This window comes from Dysidea avara, chromosome 1, assembly GCF_963678975.1.
Source record: "Dysidea avara chromosome 1, odDysAvar1.4, whole genome shotgun sequence".
Classification (NCBI taxonomy): Eukaryota; Metazoa; Porifera; class Demospongiae; order Dictyoceratida; family Dysideidae; genus Dysidea; species Dysidea avara.
The window spans coordinates 58,074,592-58,097,660 of NC_089272.1; the positions used below are offsets into that span (position 1 = coordinate 58,074,592).

General features: G+C 40.8%; 1 protein-coding gene across 1 annotated transcript; it reads left to right on the forward strand.

Annotated features, from left to right (window-relative positions):
- The first annotated feature begins 4,280 nt into the window (after positions 1 to 4,280).
- Positions 4,281 to 5,237, forward strand: LOC136247941 (uncharacterized). Its single transcript, XM_066039763.1, has one exon. The coding sequence runs from the start codon at positions 4,281 to 4,283 to the stop codon at positions 5,235 to 5,237; it is 957 nt and encodes a 318-aa protein (XP_065895835.1).
- The last annotated feature ends 17,832 nt before the right edge of the window (positions 5,238 to 23,069 follow it).

The window sequence follows — 23,069 nt, forward strand, 5'->3', positions numbered from 1 at the left end:
ATTTCTTGGCCGCCACCTTGGATTTCACATCTTTTTTCACTATGGCCTTTTTGGGGGCCGCACCTTTTTTTACAGCTAGGCTGTTTTTGATTAGATATATATAATTGTTTTGTTATTATAATCATGTAAATCTTATAATTATACGTAGCTATGCTATGGCTTATTGACAGATTAAATGATAATCACAGACATGTGTTGCCAATAGGCCTGTGTCAAATATGCCAGCATAGCAAGCAGCATAGTAAAAAGCATAGCTAATAGGCTGGAAGTGCTATGCCAGCATAATGCTGGCATATTTCAAACTATGGAGCTTAATTCCATGAGAATAGATCAATATTCCCTAATAGAGCAGTTACAAAATGCATTGTCCTTAGATTGACACCCTCTAATAGATCACTTTATAGTGAAATACTCTAATAGAGCATTCACTGATTAAAATGTTCCATGATAATTGTCACAAATGTTGCTAACTTAGGAGCATAATGCAAGCATAATAGGAACACTGAAAGAGCATAAAGAGTGAAAATTTTGGGAAATTCCTGAAAGCACAAAATTTTGAGCGTATTTGACTCAGGCCTAGTTGCCAATTTGTATATGTACAAGCATGAAGATAAGTATACACTGTATTCACCTGTATGTATGTATGTATATACCTTAGATGTACAGTACTACCTCTTCAAATACCACCACCCTGTGAATCCTAGTTTTTGTGTTAAAAGATTGATATATTTAAGCATAAATAAATAAACTAGTGTCCATTTGGTTCTACTTGGGGTACTTTGAGATAATGAGTTACTCTCTAGAATTCCTATGGATATAGTTACATGAAAATAACAAGGAGAAATCATCCTGACCACCTGGTAGACTCCTGTAAGTGTTCGAGCGTAAATCGGATGGCTGCAGGTTCGAGGCTACCTAGGTCCAGTCATGGATTTTTTCTCCTTTCTCCAACTTTTCAAACACACCTTAAGTAGCTAAAGTCTTTGAGCAGGCTGTAGGACCAGGTGTCCTACAGACCTTCAGCACTTGTACTGTAAAGCATAAATAAATTTAAAAAAAAAAATTACTGGATTTATTTTTATTGGCCTACACCACACATACTGTATCATGAGTTATAATTCTGTGTAGCTGTCACACTTCTTGTATGTATATATTAATGTGATTATTATTTGATGTGTAAGTAAAAAAAATACCACCCACCTCTTCACAAAAAGTAAGGGTCTGGTGAAATACAGATACTAATCATTTCTACCACTCAAATTCAGTGGTAGCCAATTAATGCGTGTCAATGACGTTCACATACCCGTCTTGGAATTTTGTGTGAATTGAAGGGCGATTGTCTGATGTGACCTGCAGTTACATACACTGTCTAATTGAATTCCTTTAAAACACTCTAGTCAATTTTTGTATTTCCAACTTACAACACCCTATACATCTGCATTTACATGCATCATTTTGATGTTTTTGACTAGACCACTGGCAACTCAAGTTTGAGATGTCTTTGAAAAATTGCTAAAGCAAGTTTACCCACTTTTTTATGCACACCAATATTGCAATTGTATACAGATTAGAGGGTATAATATGTGCGTACATGTTGACTCAGTCTATAGATTACATATGGTTGATACAAACCCAGGTACTACCTGCATGGGATCTTTTTCTGCATTCAGCATAGTTTTCAGCTACAGGTTTCTGATTCCTTGTGCCTCAGGCTAATTTTTTGCCAGCCTGCAGGGATAGTTGTCTAATAAATAAATTGTTGCACATCACACCTACTCTGTGAAACCTCGATGATACGAGGTGAAAGTATTGGCTATGTAATATTATGGTGCAGGTGGCCTGTAATGAGCTCACATCATCCATAGGGAAAACCTTGACTGAGTTTGTGAAATACTAATATACAATAATGTGAGGTGCTTCCAAGTAATGTTTTATTGTCTTGCAATGTTTATATGTATTGTTGTACAGTTTTACATATGGCTAAATACTATAAATAGTTATTATGATACTATGATGTGGTCTCTACATGTATATTTGTTGCCATTTACTTTGGTATATCTGTGAAAGACTATAAATCAGTTGAAAGCTAAAGAGAAAATTGAAGCAACATACATACAATACACAACTTAAATATTTACTGTAAATGTGAATGATTCTGCAAAAACTCAGTCTTACAGCATTTCCAAGACTCCACCTTTTAGCTACAGCTCATATTTTCTGCTCTGTGCAGTCTATATTAAAACAATAACTATTTTATCACACTGAGCATACATCACAGCACATTAATTTGCCGTAAAATTAATGTTTCAAGCTGCTAATAATTAGAAGTGGTTGGAAAGGCTATAAGACTGCATGGTTTTCACAAAGCCGATCACATGAATGACTCACAGTCTATTCATTACTGGTGTATTTTCTGTCGGTTGAAGGTACTGAATTAGACAGAAAATAAGCTCCCGCACGAATACTATTGGTGGTCACGTGAGCCTTCTCACGTGACAAGTGGTATTTATAAGGTTGGTATAAAGTGTGATAACTCATTCTACGCCACGTGTTTGGACAAGTGGGGTACTGTTTTCTATATTCTGTCGCAGCGATGTCACTAGGAGACGACCAATTCACTCAACTGATGAACGCCATCACTTCCACGAAGGAGGGAATTGAAGCGAATTTCTCGGCAAGGCTGGACAAGCTGCAACATGAGGTGGAGGCCAGCCAAGCGACTAGCTCGCAGGAAGTGATGACCAAGATCAACAAGAACGCTTACCATTTCAAGCATAAAGGCAATGAGGCCCAGTTCACCTTCAATTCCACAGTCGAGGACCACAGTGGACGCCGCGAAGAGAAGCTTGGCGAAGGTAACGCCTAGGGAATCGGAGAAAGATTTCCTTGAAAAGGCCACAGAGGAGCTGGATAAGGGTAAGGAGGCGATACGGATCAGACAAAAGCACATCCGCATCGCGGATCGCTCGGATTGGGGGGTGGTCGCAGAATATGAGGCTGACGAACTGGCGGACGACTCGGCGGACGAGAAGAAGCTGTACAGAGCAAAGAAAGAGCGGTACAGCAAAAAGAGGAGGAATGCACAAGACAACGCTCCTCGGAAGTGTAGCAGACCCGAAAGCTCCAGCAGAGTGGCGGCTCCAGTAGTGGATGTGCAACCCAGAGGACCACCCCCCAAGACAAGGCTGCTGGGCCAGTGCTACAATTGTAATGAGTATGGTCATTTGGCAAGGGCCTGCACCAAAATTCAACGACTGTATCCTTTGAGTATAGATTCAATTGTGAAGGATTTGGGTAATGTACATGTGTGTGGGCCGGGTGATACAGAACTCAGAAGCGTGCCCAAGGTAGAAAAAGAGGTCAATCTAGTGTTCACTGCTTGTGATGAACAGCTGACCTGTCAGCCACAAGGTGTCAATAATATGGTCACACAAGATGTATGTGTTGACAGTGCTTCAGAGTGTTCTGTTAGTCAAAGTGTTCAGGGTGTTGATAATGCAAGGGTATCAGGGTCCACTGGTGACCAAGAGGTCATGCCAATTGAGGTTCTGGTAGATGGAAGTAGTCAGAACAGAACCCTGTTGAGCCCAGCAAGCTTTACTAATGATAAATCTGACCTGTGTGAAACAAATGAATTGGAATTTAGTAGATCCTGGGAAGCAGAGGAACAACAGGATGCCAACCAACAGGTTTTAGATGTTCAAGGACGGCTTAAGAAAAGTGTCAAATTTTGGGCAGAGGTCCTACATGCTCCAGCCCCAGTGCTGGAGTGGATACGAGATGGGTACAAGCTTCCATTGCTCTATGCACCGGCCCCATACTAACATAGTAATCACAGCTCGGCTTTAGATCACCATAACTTTGTCACAGAGAGTATCAAGGAACTTTTAGCTAATAGGTGCGTGAGAGAAGTTAAAGAAAAACCCTTTGTCTGTAGCCCATTATCAGTTGTGACCAACCACGAAAGGAAATGTAGGCTAGTGCTTAACCTCAGAGTTTTAAATCAATACTTACGTAAGGATCATTTTAAATATGAAGACCTGAGAACCGCTATGCTGATGCTCAGCAGGGGTGACTATCTGTTCAAATTTGACCTGAAGTCAGGATACCATCACCTGGATGTATTTGAGCCCCACCAATGCTATCTAGGGTTCGCATGGGACTTACATGGGGAACAATCCTATTTTGTTTTTACAGTTTTGCCGTTTGGGCTATCCTCTGCCTGTTACGCATTCACAAAGTTGCTAAGACCCTTAGTAGGATACTGGAGGGGTCAAGGCATGAGAGTGGTTTTATACCTAGATGATGGTATAGTGGCTGCCGAAGGGCTGGACAAGGCTAATCAAGCTAGCGGAAGAGTGAGGCAAGACCTAGCTAGTGCTGGTTTTATAGCTAATGAGCAAAAATCTCAGTGGAACCCTGTGCAGCAGCTAGTTTGGCTGGGCTTTGAATTAAACATGCAGGAGGAACAGCTCCTTATTCCGAAGACAAAATTATCACCCCTTTGTGAGTTGTTGGAGTCCCTAAACCATAGACAGTTTATTCCCGCCAAAGTTTTGGCCAGCCTAATAGGAAAAATAGTGTCAATGTCTCTTGCTCTAGGGCCAGTAACCCGCTTAATGACGCGCAGCTTGTATGCTACACTAAATTCCAGGGGATCATGGTGCCAACAGCTGGCCCTATCACAAGACGCAAAAGCAGAAATCCAGTTCTGGCGGAACAACATCAGCCAGTTTAATGGGCTAGACCTGTGGCCTAAGCCCTCAGCGGTCAGGGTGGTTTACTCTGATGCCAGTAATACTGGTTACGGCGGCTATACAGTGGAGCACAGGGGGCAGATAGCAAATGGTCAATGGTCTAAAGAAGAGGCCAGGCAGAGTTCAACATGGAGAGAGTTGAGGGCAGTTAGACTGGTATTGGAGTCCTTTGAGCAAAAATTACAAAACGAAAGGGTCCGTTGGTTTACAGACAACCAAAATGTGGTGAGAATTGTGTTGCATGGGAGTAAGAAACCTGCCCTCCAACAAGAAGCCCTAGCAATTTTCGATACTTCAGTGAAGGGGAGGATTCGCCTGGAACCAGAGTGGATCCCCAGGGAGGGCAACCAAATTGCTGATTACATAAGTAGGATAGTGGATCACGATGACTGGATGCTTAACCCAATGGTGTTCAGCGAGTTAGATGCCTTGTGGGGGCCTCACACAGTAGATAGGTTTGCTGATGAGTACAACACTTAACTTCCCCGGTTCAACTCCCGCTATTGGTGCCCAGGCGTGGAAGCCAGTGACACTTTCACGTGCGACTGGGGCAGTGAAAACAACTGGTGGTGCCCTCCTCTGTTCTTGGTTCCCCGTTTACTGGGACACGCCAGGGAATGTATGGCTTCAGGTACCTTGATCATTCCCCAATGGCCCTCCGCCCCTTTCTGGCCCCTGTTGTGGCCCTCCGCCCCTTTCTGGCCCCTGTTGTTCCCCAGTGAAAACCACCCGGCACGTTTTGTAGTAGAGATACGGGAGCTCCCCAGAATAAATCACCTATTCCTCCCAGGTCACTCGGGGTCCTTGTTATTTAAGGGCATCCCCAATACAAAGGTTTGGGCCTTGCGTTTAAGTTTCCGTACTTAAATTATGGAAAGGTGTACTTAGTCCAAACTTCCGATATGTTACCTCAAGGGATCACAGTCTAGGAACTATTGAGTAGGACCCAAAAGTGGGCAGGACGGTTGAGTATGACCCGAGTGTGGTCGCAGTCTAGAGGACTGTTGAGTATGACCCAAGTGTGGTCGCAGTCTAGAGGACTGTTGAGTATGACCCAAGTGTGGTCACAGTCTAGAGGACTGTTGAGTACGACCCAAGTGTGGTCGCAGCCTAGAGGACTGTTGAGTATGACCCTAGTGTGGTCGCAGTCTAGAGGACTGTTGAGTATGACCCTAGTGCGGTCACAGTCTAAAGGACTGTTGAGCATGAACCAAGAGAGGTTGCAGCCAGTATGGGAGGACTGTTCAATAAGACCCAACCCGGTCAACGGGGATCTAAAGGTGGCAGAAGTGCCAGCAGGGGTCCTAAGCACGGGGCAGCATAGGGAGATTAACAAGCCGGTAAGCGGAGCTACATAACTGTATGGTTTTGTTGGTTCTGTAGAGTTATTCTCACGAGAGGTTTGGTCGGCAGTGAAGGATATGGAGGACCCAGAGCTCCAGGAGCTGGCAGGGAAGCTCCCACAAACTGTGATGCACAGTAGAGCAGATTCCACAGTGAGGAAATACCTTGCGGCATACAAACGATGGAAGCAGTGGGCCCTAAAGTATGGCCTGCCAGTGATGCCAGCCAAGGAACACCACGTGGGCCTCTACCTGCAACATTTGGCTGACACAGTTGCCTCTAAGTCAGCAGTGGAGGAGGCATGTAACTCACTGGCTTGGGTGCATTGCACAGCAGGCATCAGTTCCCCTACATCTTCCCCTTTTGTCAGAGCCATTCTGGACAGTCTCCGGAGATTATTGGCAAAACCAGTCAGCAAGAAAGCCCCTATGAAAGTTGACATTTTGCAGAAGATGGTCAAAGATGCTGAGCTGAGTGGCACTTTATCTGACCTAAGGCTTGTGACTGCGTGCTTATTGTCATTTGCAGGATTTTTACGATTTGACGAGCTAGTGAAGCTCCGACCTTGTGAAATATCTGTCCAAGATGAGTACATGACCCTACGCTTGCCACATAGTAAGACAGATCAGCTGAGGAAGGGCAACGAGGTCATCATTGCCAGATCCAGAGCGGATACTTGTCTAGTTGGAAAGCTGGAACAATATATGACGAGGACCCAGATGGGGTGGGAGGACCAAAGATTTCTATTCCGCCCTATCTGTAAAGTCAAGTCAGGGGACAAGTTACATGAATCAGGCAGCATTAGTTATACCTGTCTCAATGAGCTTTTCAAAAAGAAGCTGGCAGAGCTGGGCTACAATCCAAGTGACTTCGGATTGCATAGCATGAGAGTTGGGAGAGCTACCCAGGCTGCCAATGCAGGAGTTCCCGACAGGCTGGTTAAGAGGCATGGCAGGTGGAAATCTGAGAATGCTAAGGACGGCTATATCGAGGACTCATTAGAGCAGAGGCTGACTGTCACCAAGCAGCTTGGCTTATAAGGTAAGGTGTAAATTGTACTACGCTATCTTTGTCACCCTAGAGTGTTAGTTGTGATAAACAGTAGCCCACGCTTGGTGGCGCACAACCCAAGGTGTTGTGGGTGGGTGGTAAGGGTAATAGTATGGTGAGGGAGGTGTATTTTCTGTCGGTTGAAGGTACTGAATTAGACAGAAAATAAGCTCCCGCACGAATACTATTGGTGGTCACGTGAGCCTTCTCACGTGACAAGTGGTATTTATAAGGTTGGTATAAAGTGTGATAACTCATTCTACGCCACGTGTTTGGACAAGTGGGGTACCCTCCCACCCCCCCCCCCCCCCCCCCCCGTGTAATTGTTATAAATATACCATGTATTTATGAACGTTGTTCTCTTGACTATCCCTGCAGATAGAGTCTCTGAAGGCAGGCATCGAAGAGTTTCCTTCCTTTTTTTTTTTTTTTTGAACTGATGTGCATACATGATTACATGAGAGTGGAGCTAATTTGGGGTTTTTCCTGATGGGCAGAAAAAAAAAAAAGTAAAAGCCTGTCAGGTTTTTTCCTGGGGCTGTCTTGGGCAGGGCAGTTCCGAATTTATTATTTCTGTTGTTATTATTATTAGTTGTGGCTAAGCCCCCACTCTCCTCTTGTACGTGCATAAGCAGTTGCTGTATGTGGTTGTAAGTGTTAGTTGTGATAAACAGTAGCCCACGCTTGGTGGCACACAACCCAAGGTGTTGTGGGTGGGTGGTAAGGGTAATAGTATGGTGAGGGAGCTTGTGGTACTCTGCATCTCTGTCATGCTGCGGATTTAACAGAAATTATGTACAGACTGTAAAATTAGATGTATGTACAGTGACCATATTTGCAAAAAGGTATCTTCCACACACATCAAATTCTATGAACTTATAATCAACACACATGTTAACTTGAAAAGTTATAAGCTATATTGTTCAAATTTCAAGTCAATATCTTACTCCTGACCAATCTGAAGTTATGAGTTGTCAAAGTTGGTAAATGGGATGTGTGTGGAAGACCCTATTTTGCAAATCCAGTCACATACATCGTACCATACAGTACCACATAGTGTGCAAAAGTTTAACCGGGGAAATTTTGACAAATGTAATTCGTCAAAGTTTTCCCTTTCAAATTTCTACATTATTCTCTAATACAATGTTGAAGCATCTCGTCAAAATTTTACTCATCACACTGCTTGCATAATTGGTTGTCTGATTTGTCAAAGTTTACTTCATCAAATATTTGCACTGTATGGATATACTAAAAATTGGTCTGCAAAATGCCAGTACATCCAATATAAAAATATGGAATGTAGACTATACATTAGACAAGTTACTTTAATTCATTGTTATCAAAATCAGAATTACTGTCTACTGGTGCTACATAGAAAAGTGTGTTACAATAGATACAGTATCTGCTAACAATATACTCTAAACAAAGTTACATATAAACAAGTGCACTGAAACAAATTCAATGAGTATATTATATAAACAATACAAACACATTATTGTAGCCATAGTAGGTATGTATATTGTAGTATTAATATATGCTACTTTTAAGTATGTGATTGTGATCTGTGCTATAACTACAAACTACATACATAACTAGCTGTAATTATGTATCATACATAATTATACACAGCTTACTAGTATTTGTTTTCTTTTGTCTTTGGTATCTCCCACATGCTATGACAACAACAATTACCAGTATCATAAGGAGTAGAGCAAGGAATGCATAGTAGTAGTTGATCATCATCATCACCTGTCATTTGCCCACCTGTGGTCACTATATCACCAATAAATTTAATGATAACATGTTTGTATGTGTGTGTGCGTGCGTGTGTGTGTGTGTGTGTGTGTGTGTGTGTGTGTGTGTGTGTGTGTGTGTGTGTGTGTGTGTGTGTGTGTGTGTGTGTGTGTAGTAAGGCAGCCAAGTACAGTATGTAATACGAGGGGTCAGCAACCAACTAATTAGCATCCAACATCGCCTATGAGATTTCAGCTATATAGCAAAGATTTTAAGATTTCTGATAAGTTTCACAGAAATTTCCAAGGCTTTGTAACCGTCTATAATACCATGGGTACATTAAAAACCACACGTTATTTCTGGGAATAGCTGACAGAATCTGGAAAATCTGGCATGAAGGATTTCAGATTTCAAGAATTAACCTACAAGATTTTTAGCTTGTTGCTGACCTCTTGATGTAGTTTTACTACCACACACGTACTGCATATACACATACATGCACAGACACTTCTTGACCACAGATCTTCTTCATCTCTGCTCCAACCTCCATGGGAGGCACACACCCACCCAGCCAAGGGACACTGAGTAACCTAATTACAAGCCTTTTATTTAGGTCAAAGGAGTGAATGCATGGTCCCCAAAGGGGTACAGGCAATAGCAAGGACTTCTCAGTCCATCCTTACATGATGTATGTACATAAACCGGCTTGCAAGGCCAACTTAAGGACACACATGCACACGCACACACACACACACACACACACACACACACACACACACACACACACACACACACACACACACACACACACACACACACACACACACACACACACACTTATTGTTTTATACATACCATTAATTGGAGCACTTGGAGGACCTAGTCCTTTAATGTTGATAGCAGACACAATAATTGTGTAGTTATTCCTCGGTAGTAATTCTGTCACCAAATCAGATAACCTTATTTCATTGCTAATGGTTATTGTTGTTTTGTTGACTGGTTCATTATTTAGCACTGATACACTGTAACCAGTAACTGTGTACAATGAGCATTGTATGATTGACACCTGAATATAATACATACAATAAGGTGATTATTAACAAGTAATATCACATAACGTAATATGAATACCTGCCAAGATACAGTAAAATCAATGGTGTCTTGTAGAGGGACTGCATTGATGTTTCTGACTTCTTGCAGTACTGTTATAAAGTTTAATGTCATGTACAGTATAACATACATAACATACATTGTACATGTATGTTATGCATTCCTGTACACATGTGGATATTTTTAACACTAACACATAGCATAAAGCAGGTCTGGTCTAAAATAAGAGCACTGTGTCACATATGCACAATTTGCTTTACCATTTTGGTCATTTGTTGTTGACATGGTGATTGCTTCAGCACTTCCCAGAACTCCTTTGTACCTTGGTACAATAGTAATATTGTATGACGTGTTGCTTTTTAATCCAGTGAATTTGTGATGACTTTCACTGGTAGTAACTAATCAAAGGTGTATGACATGACGTCACTTCCAGAACATATGTCACATTTCCACACTCAGGATGTGTAACTGTCTGCCATGACACTGACAGAGATGTTGAATAACTTTCAGCTACCGTAATGTTCTTAATTAATGGATGACCTATATGGTATATATTTGTATGAAACATAATGTTCACAATCTTATAGCCAACACACATCTTACCTAACACTACAAGTCTTCCTATACTGCTTTCAATATTGCTACCACCAGATACAGGAAAACCACATCTAAATAATGATAGGTTGAGAGTTCTGTTCACTGGACCAACTACAAATTTGCTATTAGGAGAATTGTTAGGTCCACTGTTCAGGTCAGGTACCCACGCTAAACCATCAACACTGTTGTTGGAGATAAGATTGCCTCTGATAATGATACTGTTAAAGCTACCAATATTGTTTCTCTTAATTATAATATAATAATCCTCAGGTATGGTACTGTGGTAGGGTCAGCTCCAGTGAAACCACATGCAATATCCACGACATCATTCAAGTTTGAGCAAACTTGCATATCAGTAGGGCCTTTAGTAATAATAACAGCTATGGAGAGTAAATGTAATAGATTTATACATAATATTCATTGCTTTACTCCTTGACAATAATAATTTTAGATCATAGAAATCCACACTTGAAATACATAGAAATCCACACATATGTGTGTACTTATGCACTAGTTTAGTATTTCACAAAATTTCTGGAAATTCAGGGTACTAACTACTGATCTAATCACTGTAAAGCTAAGTAGATGTTTGTAATGCCTCATTTCACTGATAAATATTCCAGTTGTAAAATGTGATAGTAAGATTGATTTTCCAAAATCCGGTCACATAAGCATGTACATAAACATTTGTGTTTGAGTGTAGCTACATGTAAAGCACATTCATGTCAATATCATTCTCTATGTACACAGTATATATTACAAAATGCATTTACACCATTTCTGAAAGTATATGCCTGTATTTTAGAGGCTTTAGCTATCAATTTGAATGGCTTTAATGTATACAAGCAAAACAGACAATTCATCATCTTTCTCTGCCATAGTGTAGCCAGCAATACTTCTGATTAAAACACTAGCTTAATTTTATGTATGTCAGGCCAAGCCGCCAAGATCAGTGTCATGAAAATATGTACATTTTACTATATAGCATTTATTGCAAATTACCAAAATGAACCAAGCTGTGAAATTGTCACCAAGCCTGTTTGTACCCCTCCCCTTGCCAGCTTCTGGATCCGCCCCCTGATATATTATTATAATTATATGGTGTAGTATAGTCACACGTACATGTATAAACAGGGTTGGGGCAATTACTTTTTAAAGTAACTAGTTACATATTACTTGCAATTGAACTATTTAGTTACAATTACATAATACCCATAAAGTAACTATAGTAATATTACATACTTTGTGTCGGATAGTTATAAAAACCGGAATCGAAACGGGAAACGAAACAAATCAAAATGAAATAAGCCTACAGTCTAGTGGAGGACAATCACTATAATGCAAAGTTACACTATAATAATAATGTGACCGGATTTGTGAAAAGGGGTCACACCCAATTCTATGAACGTGGAAGAGTGTTTAAGAAAGATACAATCCTGAACTTTTCTCCATCCATTAACCTATGTTGGCGCTCACCACTGACCAAATTTCAAGTCAATACCTTTTTCCATTCCCAAGTTATGACTTGTGTAAGTTCATAAATTGGATGTGTGTGGAAGACCCCTTTTCACAAATCCGGTCATTATATGGCATGCACTACCTATTTATGCATCAAGCAAGACTCCAGGCGGCAGATTTCTCTGCACGGCGCTTACCAATTAGAGATATTAAATGCCTGTTCCTATCAGAGGGTCTGGGTACTCTACAATAGAAAAGTTCTGTGCTTGGGTAGGTGAGTGTTGATTGTCCCTTGACCACTTTCATAAGAGGTGTGCCATAATAGCCATAGATGGCTTCATACCTCTCTTAAAGACATGGCTTCAGACTCATCAACCCACCATTGTAAGAAATCAGGGGTCGTAGGCCTGATATTTGAGAAGCGAAAATAATATACAGTGCTGAATGGGATTCTACAGCTACAGGTTAAACATTAACTCGGCTCTGCATTGAAAGTAATACCTGCACCATAACATAACATGCAGTACCTTAAATGGTAGGATTGAAGGTGGTTTAAGGCTGGCAACTAAATTTTAAAAATCTTTAGGAAATGCATAGATTTTAACCACAATACACTACGCACAACACGAACCTACGTGGGTCTCTATCCAAGAGGCTCCTTACCATCTTCGATTGCACATAATCTCGTCTCTGCTAACGAAGGCTATATCCTGGTTTTCGGTTATTACTCTCTCCACAACGTCTAGCTTTTATTATTTCTGGCGGCGCTCGGTCCTGGCTGCCAAAAACAGACAACTAAATTCCAGGTGTCTCTCCTTTGTAGCAAACCCATTTATAGGACTATAATAATATATAGCTGTCACTAGGCACCGGCCTATTATGCCCAAAATTTTACCTATTATCACTGCTTGAAGGTTCTTAGTTTATTAATTTGTTAAGCTGCTTTACTGTAGTTGTGCCCATTTATACTGATAGTAAAATGTCAGTAACTTTAAGTACATGGAACATAATTGTTTTACTAAGTTTTAAACTCTCAGTAAACATCAGTGAATGCAGGTTTACTGAAAAGCTACTAAAATTCCAAACAAATAACTGTTCCATATACTGTGGATATACCACTCTAGTAAACTAAGAAACTTCAAGCAGTGTATGCTTTTCAGCATTGCTCAAAAATTAAGCCTATTATGCTCAAAATTATGCTTTCAAAATCAACATTATGCTCTAGAACTGACTGTTTTATTAGAGTATATCAGCCTTTCCTGACTGCTGCATTAGAGTAAGTGACTGCTCTATTAGAGTATCTCGATCCTATTTCTGCAAAGTGTGAATAACCAACAAAGAAACGGTTTAATAAGTTATATTACGTGTTTTTAAATATGAAATGCACTAATAATACTATTAGTCAGGTGGCTTAGTGAAATTACCGTTACCGAGTGGACAAAAGCACCAAATTTGGTGTGAGACTTCTTTAGGACCTATTAACTAATTTTAGCCTAGGAGCCCTCTCAGGATTTTAAGTACACGCCCCCAAATCAAAATGGCTGCTATTTACATTAAAAATTAATTTTTCAATGTCATAATAACTTTTAAGGACATTTTGCACTGTACCATTTGGTATAATAACATGTCATTTGAGTTCTTTAGTCAGTTATAGTATCTAAAGTGTTATTGCATTTACAGTTGCAAAGTGGTGAACATGGTAGATTAGCTTTTCCGCACTTGCATTTTGTACAGTCTCCCTTACAAGCACACTTGATTAATTCTCTGCATGCCTTGGATACTTCTGGAATTGTCATCCAAACTGGCTGCCATGACTGTGTTGGTAATGCCTTGGTCCAAGCAAAATCTTCCGGAGATGGTATCTCTGATGTGCGTCAGTGCTGGTCGTCCATACTCCAGCTTGGTACAAAGCCCGCTTTGTGTGCTGGAGAAGTGCATTCTGCATAGGTGGTATTTTATCCATACTTCTGTTCTTGTGACAAAACAATTCCTTCCTTGCTTCATTCACTGAACTCAGCAGACTGGTTTTGTCATATAAGATGACTATCACCCATTCGATTTTCTGGAAATGACCACAGTCTGTATTCAAATGCATGAATGGGTGGGTAGCCAGATACTGAAATGTTTCTGTAATCTCTTCATAGGCTTGCCATGCCTGCCATGCTGACTTCTTGCCCTTCCCTCTGAAGGCAGATGTCGTGTCACAGCCAGTCAGTGCATGGAATACTGGTAGTGCACGTGATCTTGGCTCCCCAAGAGTGGCACATATTGCATTAACACTGTACAGCCTGAAATTCTTACCCATACCAAAGGCAATCCAGATATCAACAGGTGATTCCATTGTGGTGAGCTCAAAAAATATGCCGACGAGAATGACAACTACATCAGTGTCTACAGTGCGTACTTCAATTTTTCTTCAATCCCTGTTCCAGTGCATGACGTACGTACACAACAATTCTGGTGTCAGCTTCTTCATGGTTGCAATTTGGCATTGCATTGTTGCCAGGGCCTACAGACACCACAGAGTGACCCAGCGTTATGTAAACTACTTTGTTGGGTGGAAAGGAGAACTCAGAAACCTTGGATGTGAGATATGCAAACAGCTCCGTTTTGTTATTTGGGTCATGAAGAAAATTCATCCAATTGCCTGGGATTTTGGTTGGACCAGACACCTTTCTCCGCACACCTCTACCTCTTTTCTCCCGTGCAGATTCCTTCAGGCTGTCTGGCAAGTATAAGTCCCATACAATATCTACTCTTGCACAACCTTGTAGCTGCTTATTTATGTATGGAACAAATACTTTGTCTGCATATTCATTGAAAGTACTCACAGCTTTAGTTGGCAGGAAGTGAACAATTACAGCACCATCAAGCACTATGCAATCAGATGTTGATGGTGGATCAGGTGATTCACAATCAAGACATCCCAGAAGATCTGACTTTGAGCTAGGTAAGTTTAGCTTTCCGAAGTCTGAGAGGGAAGGTGGGAAAGATTGTATCTCATGCGCAAAGAATTCGGTCAGGTCTCCATCACGATTCTGCATGGAGATGTACAATTGTCCAAAGAGAGCTACATTGTTTTGAAGCACTTGGATCTTTTTCCCTTGCTTTGATGTTGTTTTTATTTGTGGTCTTTTGAAGAGAGCAAGAGAATTTCTCTTGATAGGCTCGTGAATAGAGGTGGTGCAGTTTTCAAGGATGTTTGTTACAAAATCCTGATACTGCTTGATGCCTGTGTCTTCCAAATTATACAAAGCAAGTCTAACCGATTCATCCGCACAATTTCTACTGTCAAGTGTTACAAGCTCCTCACAATCATCAAGGAAAGGATTTCCCATTCTCTCCATTGTTTTAAACAGACTGTTAACCTGCTTCTGAAACGTCTTCTGTGCTGCACCACCCTGCTCCTGATTCTGAAAATTCCTGGGATTGTCTGGGTTGGTTTCAGGTAAGTACTCTTCTTCGAATTGTCTCTGCAGCCTGGCTAGCTCTGGCCCTGATAACATCCAGCGTCTGAATGCAGTAGAGTTTTCTGTAAGTCCAACACAGCCACCAGAACCTTTCACATAGGCATTTTCTTGCTCATGGGCCTGATCAAATGGCATTGCTGAAAACTTGTTGTTGGTCTTGGATAAAACCCAGTGTCCTTGGTTTTCAAACTCATCTCTAATACAACTAGGTAAAGCTTTCATGTCTCTGATGTGGACAGGCACCCATCTTGAGTAATTAGTGTGGTCCAAGGCAAAGAATAGTGGTGTAACTTTCTCTAGAACTTCTACAAACAAAGGAAAATTCTTCTTTCTGTGAGCACGGACAAATATCAGAATAAGGGTTTCATACCGCAAGATAAGGTCCCAGTACATAAAGGTAGGGCTCTTCTGGCACATGCTATTCCTCCATACACCTTCTGATTCACTGCTCTGGGACTGGTGGAAAGCTTCCTTTTGTAGCTTCTGGAGAGTCAAGAGGGTGACTTGGTGGGCATGTCTAGTTCGAGTGAGGTGCAAAGCCTTCAGAAACGAGTCAGCTGTACCAGAAGTGGCAACCTCAGCTTCAGTTAAAGCTGTAGTCCAACCAGACGATTCCAAAATATCTCCCAGTGTATTCCAAAGAATCATTTCTATATGCAAACCACCCATCATAACAACATGTACTGACTCACCATAAACATCTGGCCACTTCCACTGCACAAGCTTTGCCAAGGCAAAGAGAGGCTGGTCAAACGTGGTGACAGGAATCTGTCCTGGGTTGAGATATTTAATTGCTTGCCTATGTATGTCCATGCCATGTTTTATCATTGCAGGGGTAGCAGACTTCTCATAGAAAAGAGGCAATAGTGCACAAACAGCAGGAGGGTCTACAGCAAGAGGCTGCTGCAAAGCATGATATGCTGCCCATACCAAGGCATCTTCACTGGTTAGGTCATTCCTGTCCAATAATTCTAATGCATGCTCAGACCACCTTTTCTCTTTGGATTTTGCTTCCTCCAGACGTACTTCAAGCAGTTCTATGCTGCTTGTTGATTGCTTTGGTACTTGAATAGTATTTGCTGCCAGAGCCACAGCTGGGACTATAGCATAGCTGTCAGGTAGTGAGAGCTTCTTAGGTCCTACTGGAGGTACTGTTACATTAATTGGAGGTCTGTATTCACCAGGAGCAACTTTTGTTGGGAGCTAGAAAAGACTTAGGCCAGTGCCATGAAAGGCATCCACAGCAGTAGTTGAGCTAGGGTTGTGGTCTAAATTGTCTAGAGCACCTACAGTGAAAACTCCCTTTCGAAGCAGAGCAGGTGCAACCACGCCATCTTCTTCAAATCGCTCACAGACTGAAGTAGCTAAAGAATCCTCAAGTTCTAAAACCCGGTCATATGAAATGCTAATACCCATTTGGTATAACTGTTGGATGAGCTTTTTGCTCCTTGTCATATGATGTATGTTACTTAAGACCAACATATATGGGGAGAGGTGGCTCACGATTCAAAGTGTGTCTTGTTTTGACAGAAGAACTGGAAGGCCTTTTCTTTATGTGATAGAGAATGAGTTGGCTGATGGTGAGACAGGCTTGGGATTCGTGTTCATCCTGATCTTTTAAATTAGACCCATTGAATATGAGGGAAACTAGGGACTTGAGGCTTGATGGTACTGAACTCTCTTGGCAGCCTGGTGAAAAACTTCCAGAAAACTGAATGCATTTATGATTAAAGACATCATTTCGAATTATTGCTGCAGCTTTAGCCAGAATAACAGCATCTTCAGAAAAATCCCTTTTCTTTAGTGCTTCCTTTAGCATGTGGTGCAAGGCATGATTGAAAATTATAATGGTATTTCTTCCATCATACTGTTCTTGTGCATCTGGGAAGTGCTTTAGTAATAGGTCTTTTAACCTAGTCTTATTAATAGTCTTCAAGATACCTAACTCTGCAAGACGATTTACATAGAGGGAGTGAATCTCAGAGAGCTTGAAGAGTAAATCACCTGACTCTACAGCTTTCTCAATACAGCTTGTCAGCTCTACGAACACTCTAGACTCATTCATCTTCTCTTCATCCATTCTTCTCTTTTCTCCTTCTTGATTCAACCTCCTGACATTACTTCTGTAACGATTTCTCAGAGCTGTTAGACGATTCAAGTGGTACTTGGATTCTTTTGCAATGAGATCTCCTCTATCAATTCGAGTGAGAAGGCAGGTATCCTGTAATTCTGTGATCATGGTCCGGATGTTGGAGTCAGCATCAAATGTCGAAACCTGGTGGAGATCACCTTCTTGTCCCTTTTCACAAAACAAACAGCTGTTAACTTCCATTGCCTGGCGTTTCCTTTGTGGTGTTCTCAAATCATCAGAACTTGTGATGCTGACGCTCCTTTTCTTGGCTTTGGCAATCTTAGAATTGTTATATTTTAGATGGCATGATTTGTGCCAAGAAGCATTGTGGGTTGCAAGATCACCAGCACTATAATCACATGGAAAAGATAATTTGGTTGGAAGAGCATTAATATCTTGAAACTGTTTAATATTGGTTAAAAATGATTCATAGGCATCTGTCATCTTTTCATAGCTTGTTCCAGGGGTTTGCATTGGACATCGCAATGGTTCACTTTTATCTTGCTGGCAAATAATGCACTTATTCCAATCTAGTTCCATGCTCTAGAAACACATAGTCTTACCACAATGTGACACAAGCTAACAACTCACCAAAGAACTCAATAGATTCTATCAGTCTGTTAATCACAAAATGAAACACGTGGTATTTTACTTTCTTATTAGTGATCTGCAAGCATTACGTCATACAAAATTGTAGTTTACCAGCTGTGTTGTATATTTAATGCTTGTTTTGAACATACAATGTAAGAATTAGATGGCTTCTGTACAACAAAACATAATAGTTTAGTAATTGTAACATAATTTCTAAAAACACTAAATAGAGCATTTTAGCTAACTTAAATTGTGTAAATAAAGTTCTACAATGAACCTTCGTGAGGGCTCCTAGGCTAAAATTGATTAATAGGTCCTAAGGAAGTCTCATACCAAATTTGGCGCTTTTGTCCACTCCGTAACGGTAAAGTCAAAATATGACGCTAAGCCACTTGATTGTAGGGTCCGCAATCCGAAAAATCAACTTTCACAAATCGATCCCCCTACCATTGTGGGATGTTCATTGTAGTATCCCATTGCTAGATCCACCATGAAACCGGAGGCACGGTTGTTGTCTTCACAGAACTATCGATTTTAGTATTTCGTGAGATGCAAAAATTATTTTTTAAATTTCGGGCTCCACACAAAGAACAGGATAGAACTTGCTGCTTAGCTAGATATTATCTAGAGGTAATGTAGTTAAAAAGTATGCACAGTAATAAGCAAATGATTCACTGGGTTCCCGGCACAGGGTTGCTTTCTCTCAAAAAGCAGAAAACGAAACACAAATTTTCGAATTCAAACTGCCCTACCAGCCAAGACAAGAAAAGCCAACTCTTCCTCATAGTGATGTGTTAAGGTTGGATGCATAGTCTGTCTATGCTGTTAGTTTGGAAAGGATCTGAGACTTCTCACCATCTGGGTGAAGAACGTCAAAATTTTCGTGCGTCATTTCAAGGGATTCTCTCAATGGTACCAAAGTGCTTTCCGGTACTTCTGATGCCACACTGGTCACTTAATTTTGTTTAGAATGATGATAAATGATGGTTTAAAACGTTTGGTAGTAGTAGTAGTTGGTGTTTCTGTGATTTCATATGATGCAGTATACCAGCAGCTCCACCCAGCTCGAATAAAAAATGAAAGATTTTGTGCATTTTTCGGTTTGTTTTGGGATGTTTTGCAGCATAATGGTGATCTAGTGAAGATTTGAAGCTGCTGTGGAGCGTGAGAGTTGAAGTCAAATTTGGACGATTTTGCTGCCTCTCTTGATGCATAGCTTAGAGCGAGGCGTGGAAGCTGTGGATGAAATAATAATTGACAACCGCTGCTACCAAACGTTCAGGGACATCTTTTGCCATAGTTTTAGTCTATAATTGATGATTGTTTTGGCTGCAGAAGCGCTGGAAATGGGTAGAATTCGCAACACAATTCTTTGATGCTGCAAAAAATTTTTACGCTCGTCACCCAGATGGTAAGAAGTCTCAGATCTTTTCCAAACTAACAGCATAGACAGACTATGCACCCGACCGTATCGAAACACTATGAGGAAGAGTTGGCTTCTCTTGCCCTTGGTGGTAGGGCAGTTTGAATTAGAAACTTCGTATTTCTTTGTCTGTTTTTTCAAAGAAAGCAACCCTGTGCCGGGCACCCAGGAAACCATTTATTTATTTCTGTGCGTAGTTTTCAACTACAACAACTCTGGATACGATTTGGCTAAGTAGCAAGCTTCATCCGGTCCTTTGTGTTGAGCACGAAATTTTAAAAATAAATCTTGCATCTTGTGAGATACTGAAAATGATATTTCTGTGAAGACAACAATCGTGCCTCCGGTTTCATGGTGGATCAAGCAATGGGATACTACAATGAACATCCCACAATGGTAGGGGGATTGATTTGTAGAAGTTGATTTTTCGGATTGCGGACCCTAACTATTGGCAGTGAATATTTGCTTTCTTTCAGGCGAGCGTATTGCGCATTTTAATTAAATTTTCAAACATCGTCCCTATTATACTGAAATTATGCTTGATGCTTTTGGTCACCTATTATGCTTTAAATTATGCTGGCATAATCGGCCGGTGCCTAGCGGTCACGTGATCACATATAATAATAATAATTTAAATAACTAGTTATAATCAATCAGAGTTTAGCTAATGGCTGTCGGTTTAGTTTCAAGTCAGTAGTCTTCAGGAACCTATGGAAGAATAAATGACATTATTTTATGGCAGACATTAATAACAGATGAATGTACGAATGCAGATACTGGCCACACATACAAACAACAGTATGAAGAAGCAAGCAAGCGAGCACTCATCTCACTCACACACTCACTCCACTCACTCACTCACACACTCACTCACTCACTCACTCACTCACTCACTCACTCACTCACTCACTCACTCACTCACTCACTCACTCACTCACTCACTCACTCACTCACTCACTCACTCACTCACTCACTCACTCACTCACTCACTCAATCACACACACACACACACACACTCACTCACTCACTCACTCACGCACTTACTCACACACACACACAGAGCACGCACGTGTACATGCACGCACACACACCTACATGGGGGATATCACTGATATACATGCTTGTAATTTACACACTCACCATATATATTTGCATGGGTCACCATTTTTGAAGGGGCATTGAGGGGCCATTATCATCACCCCTCGCACTCTATCAGTTAGAATTCCAACATTGAACTAAATAATTAGAATAAGCATAATAAATGGGCACAGTAAAGCAAACAGAATTACAGACAGACAGACAAACAAACAAATGTAGGATTAGGCATTTCATAAAGAAAAATATATCCCAGACCGTCACTATAGCATCTTTACGCCACTGCTGGATGCATACATCGTGCGTGGGCGGGACAATTCGTGATTCCATTTGTTATTCAAATTTATGACTCACAAAGTAATTCATAGTAGTGGTGATATAATAAAGATGTCTTGCCTTTTATTTGAAGCTTATCACCAGCTGTTTTACTTTTACATGTTCTTGTGCGTGACCCACTCCTCCCTCCCACCTCCTTTTATGTTACATGTGTAATATTATGGTAGCTTGAAAAAACTTGTTAAATTGATAGGTTTTTGTGCAAGTATTTAAATACTCTAATACAACAAACAGCACTTTTTGACAACTGTGCAGAAATGTACATTTCTTGTAATGCTGCAGCCAATCATTACCGTAAATGGTTTGTAATGATCAAGTAGTCACTTCTCTTATGAAAGTGGTCAAGGGACAATCAACGCTCATCTACCCAAGCACAGAACTTTTCAAATTCTATTGTAGAGTCCCCAGACCCTTCGAATAGGAGCCGGCATTTGATATCTCTAATTGACAAGCGCTGTGCAGAGAAATCCGCCACCTGGAGTCTTGCTTGATGCGTGCCATAGTGTAACTGTGCATAATATAGTGATTGTCCTCAACTAGACTGTAGGCTCATTTCATTTCGTTTCGTTTCCCGTTTCGATCCTGTTTTTATAACCATCCCTTTGGGTCCACAGCCTTAAGCTGTCACGTGTGAAACTACCACCTTATCACGTGACATGACGTGATTGCGTTGTTGGACAATTTGCAAATCTTGGTTGTAAGTAAGAAGCTGATCAATAGGCTTCATTTGGTAGGCTTCATTACTTCGTTGTGGCTAGGCGTTGCTCAGTGGATCACTAACGAGATTATTAACTTCGTTACTTGTAGTGATAATATTACATAATATTAGACATTACTTAGGTAACGCGTTACACTTGTAAGTAAAGTAACTAGCATTATATTACTGAGGATTTAAGAAATTCCGTACTGCGATCTCGTATTGGTAAAGAATACTTTCCATGTAAAAAAAACTGTAGTTGCGTGTCCGGGATTTTTCATAAACATGGACATATACCGATACCAGTGGTATCAGTATCGGTGGTATCAGTATCAGTAATACAAGGTACAGATACCACCACTAGACACTCACCACTTTTATTAAACCATCTCTAGCTAAGTTTCCAGTAGCTAAGAACTAATCGGTAACTTAGATGAGCTAACAAAGTAGCGAAGTTTATGGATTTCACGACATGAAACTATTTGATAATAATTTTTTTATCATTATTATTAGCACTTTACAGTGACCAGCACTGAAGGTCTACAGCAACATGTGCTGCAGCCTTAGGATTACCTAACCTAATTTCAAGGACTTAGACTTAGTGACTTATAGCTGAAAAGGTGTAACAGAAAAGGGGCCAAGGTAAGGAAAAAAATCCCTCCAGCCCCAGGATTCGAACTGCAGGTCACCCAATGTCTAGTCGGGGCCACACTCAGTCTCCCTCCAGGAGGGATGGATTTTCTTCCTTAAACCTAAAGTATTTATTATTAACACTTTACAGTGACCAGCACTGAAGGTCTACAGCAACATATGCTGCAGCCTTAGGATTACCTAACCTATAATTTCAAGGACTTAGACTTAGTGACTTATAGCTGAAAAGGTGTAACAGAAAAGGGGCCAAAGTAAGGAAAAAATCCCTCCAACCCCAGGATTCGAACTATAAAGGTAAAAGGCTAGTTAGCGTGATGTAGCAATGCGAAATAGTCCCACCAGATGAAACCAGACTTAAGTTTACTATCGACACAAAACCACGCGCATTTGTCTTGTATGATGAAGTATGTATGCCTCACCTTGTCCCTTGCTGCAGTATGTAAACGTTGACATAGCGAACCACCATCTCTCCCAATACCCTCTGTAGAGGGTTCCGACACTTTGTGAAATCTCGTACGTTCCTGCGGTAGAAATCAAGGCCTCTAACCTCCGTGTTTCTCTAAATTGAATAAGTTTTCCGTAAACTATAGTGTGGTGCCAAGTGTGGTGCCAAGTGTACCCTTTG

Bases quoted from the DNA above. Each gene is read 5' to 3' on its own strand.
- LOC136247941 (XM_066039763.1), top strand. From the start codon at position 4,281: ATGAGAGTGGTTTTATACCTAGATGATGGTATAGTGGCTGCCGAAGGG.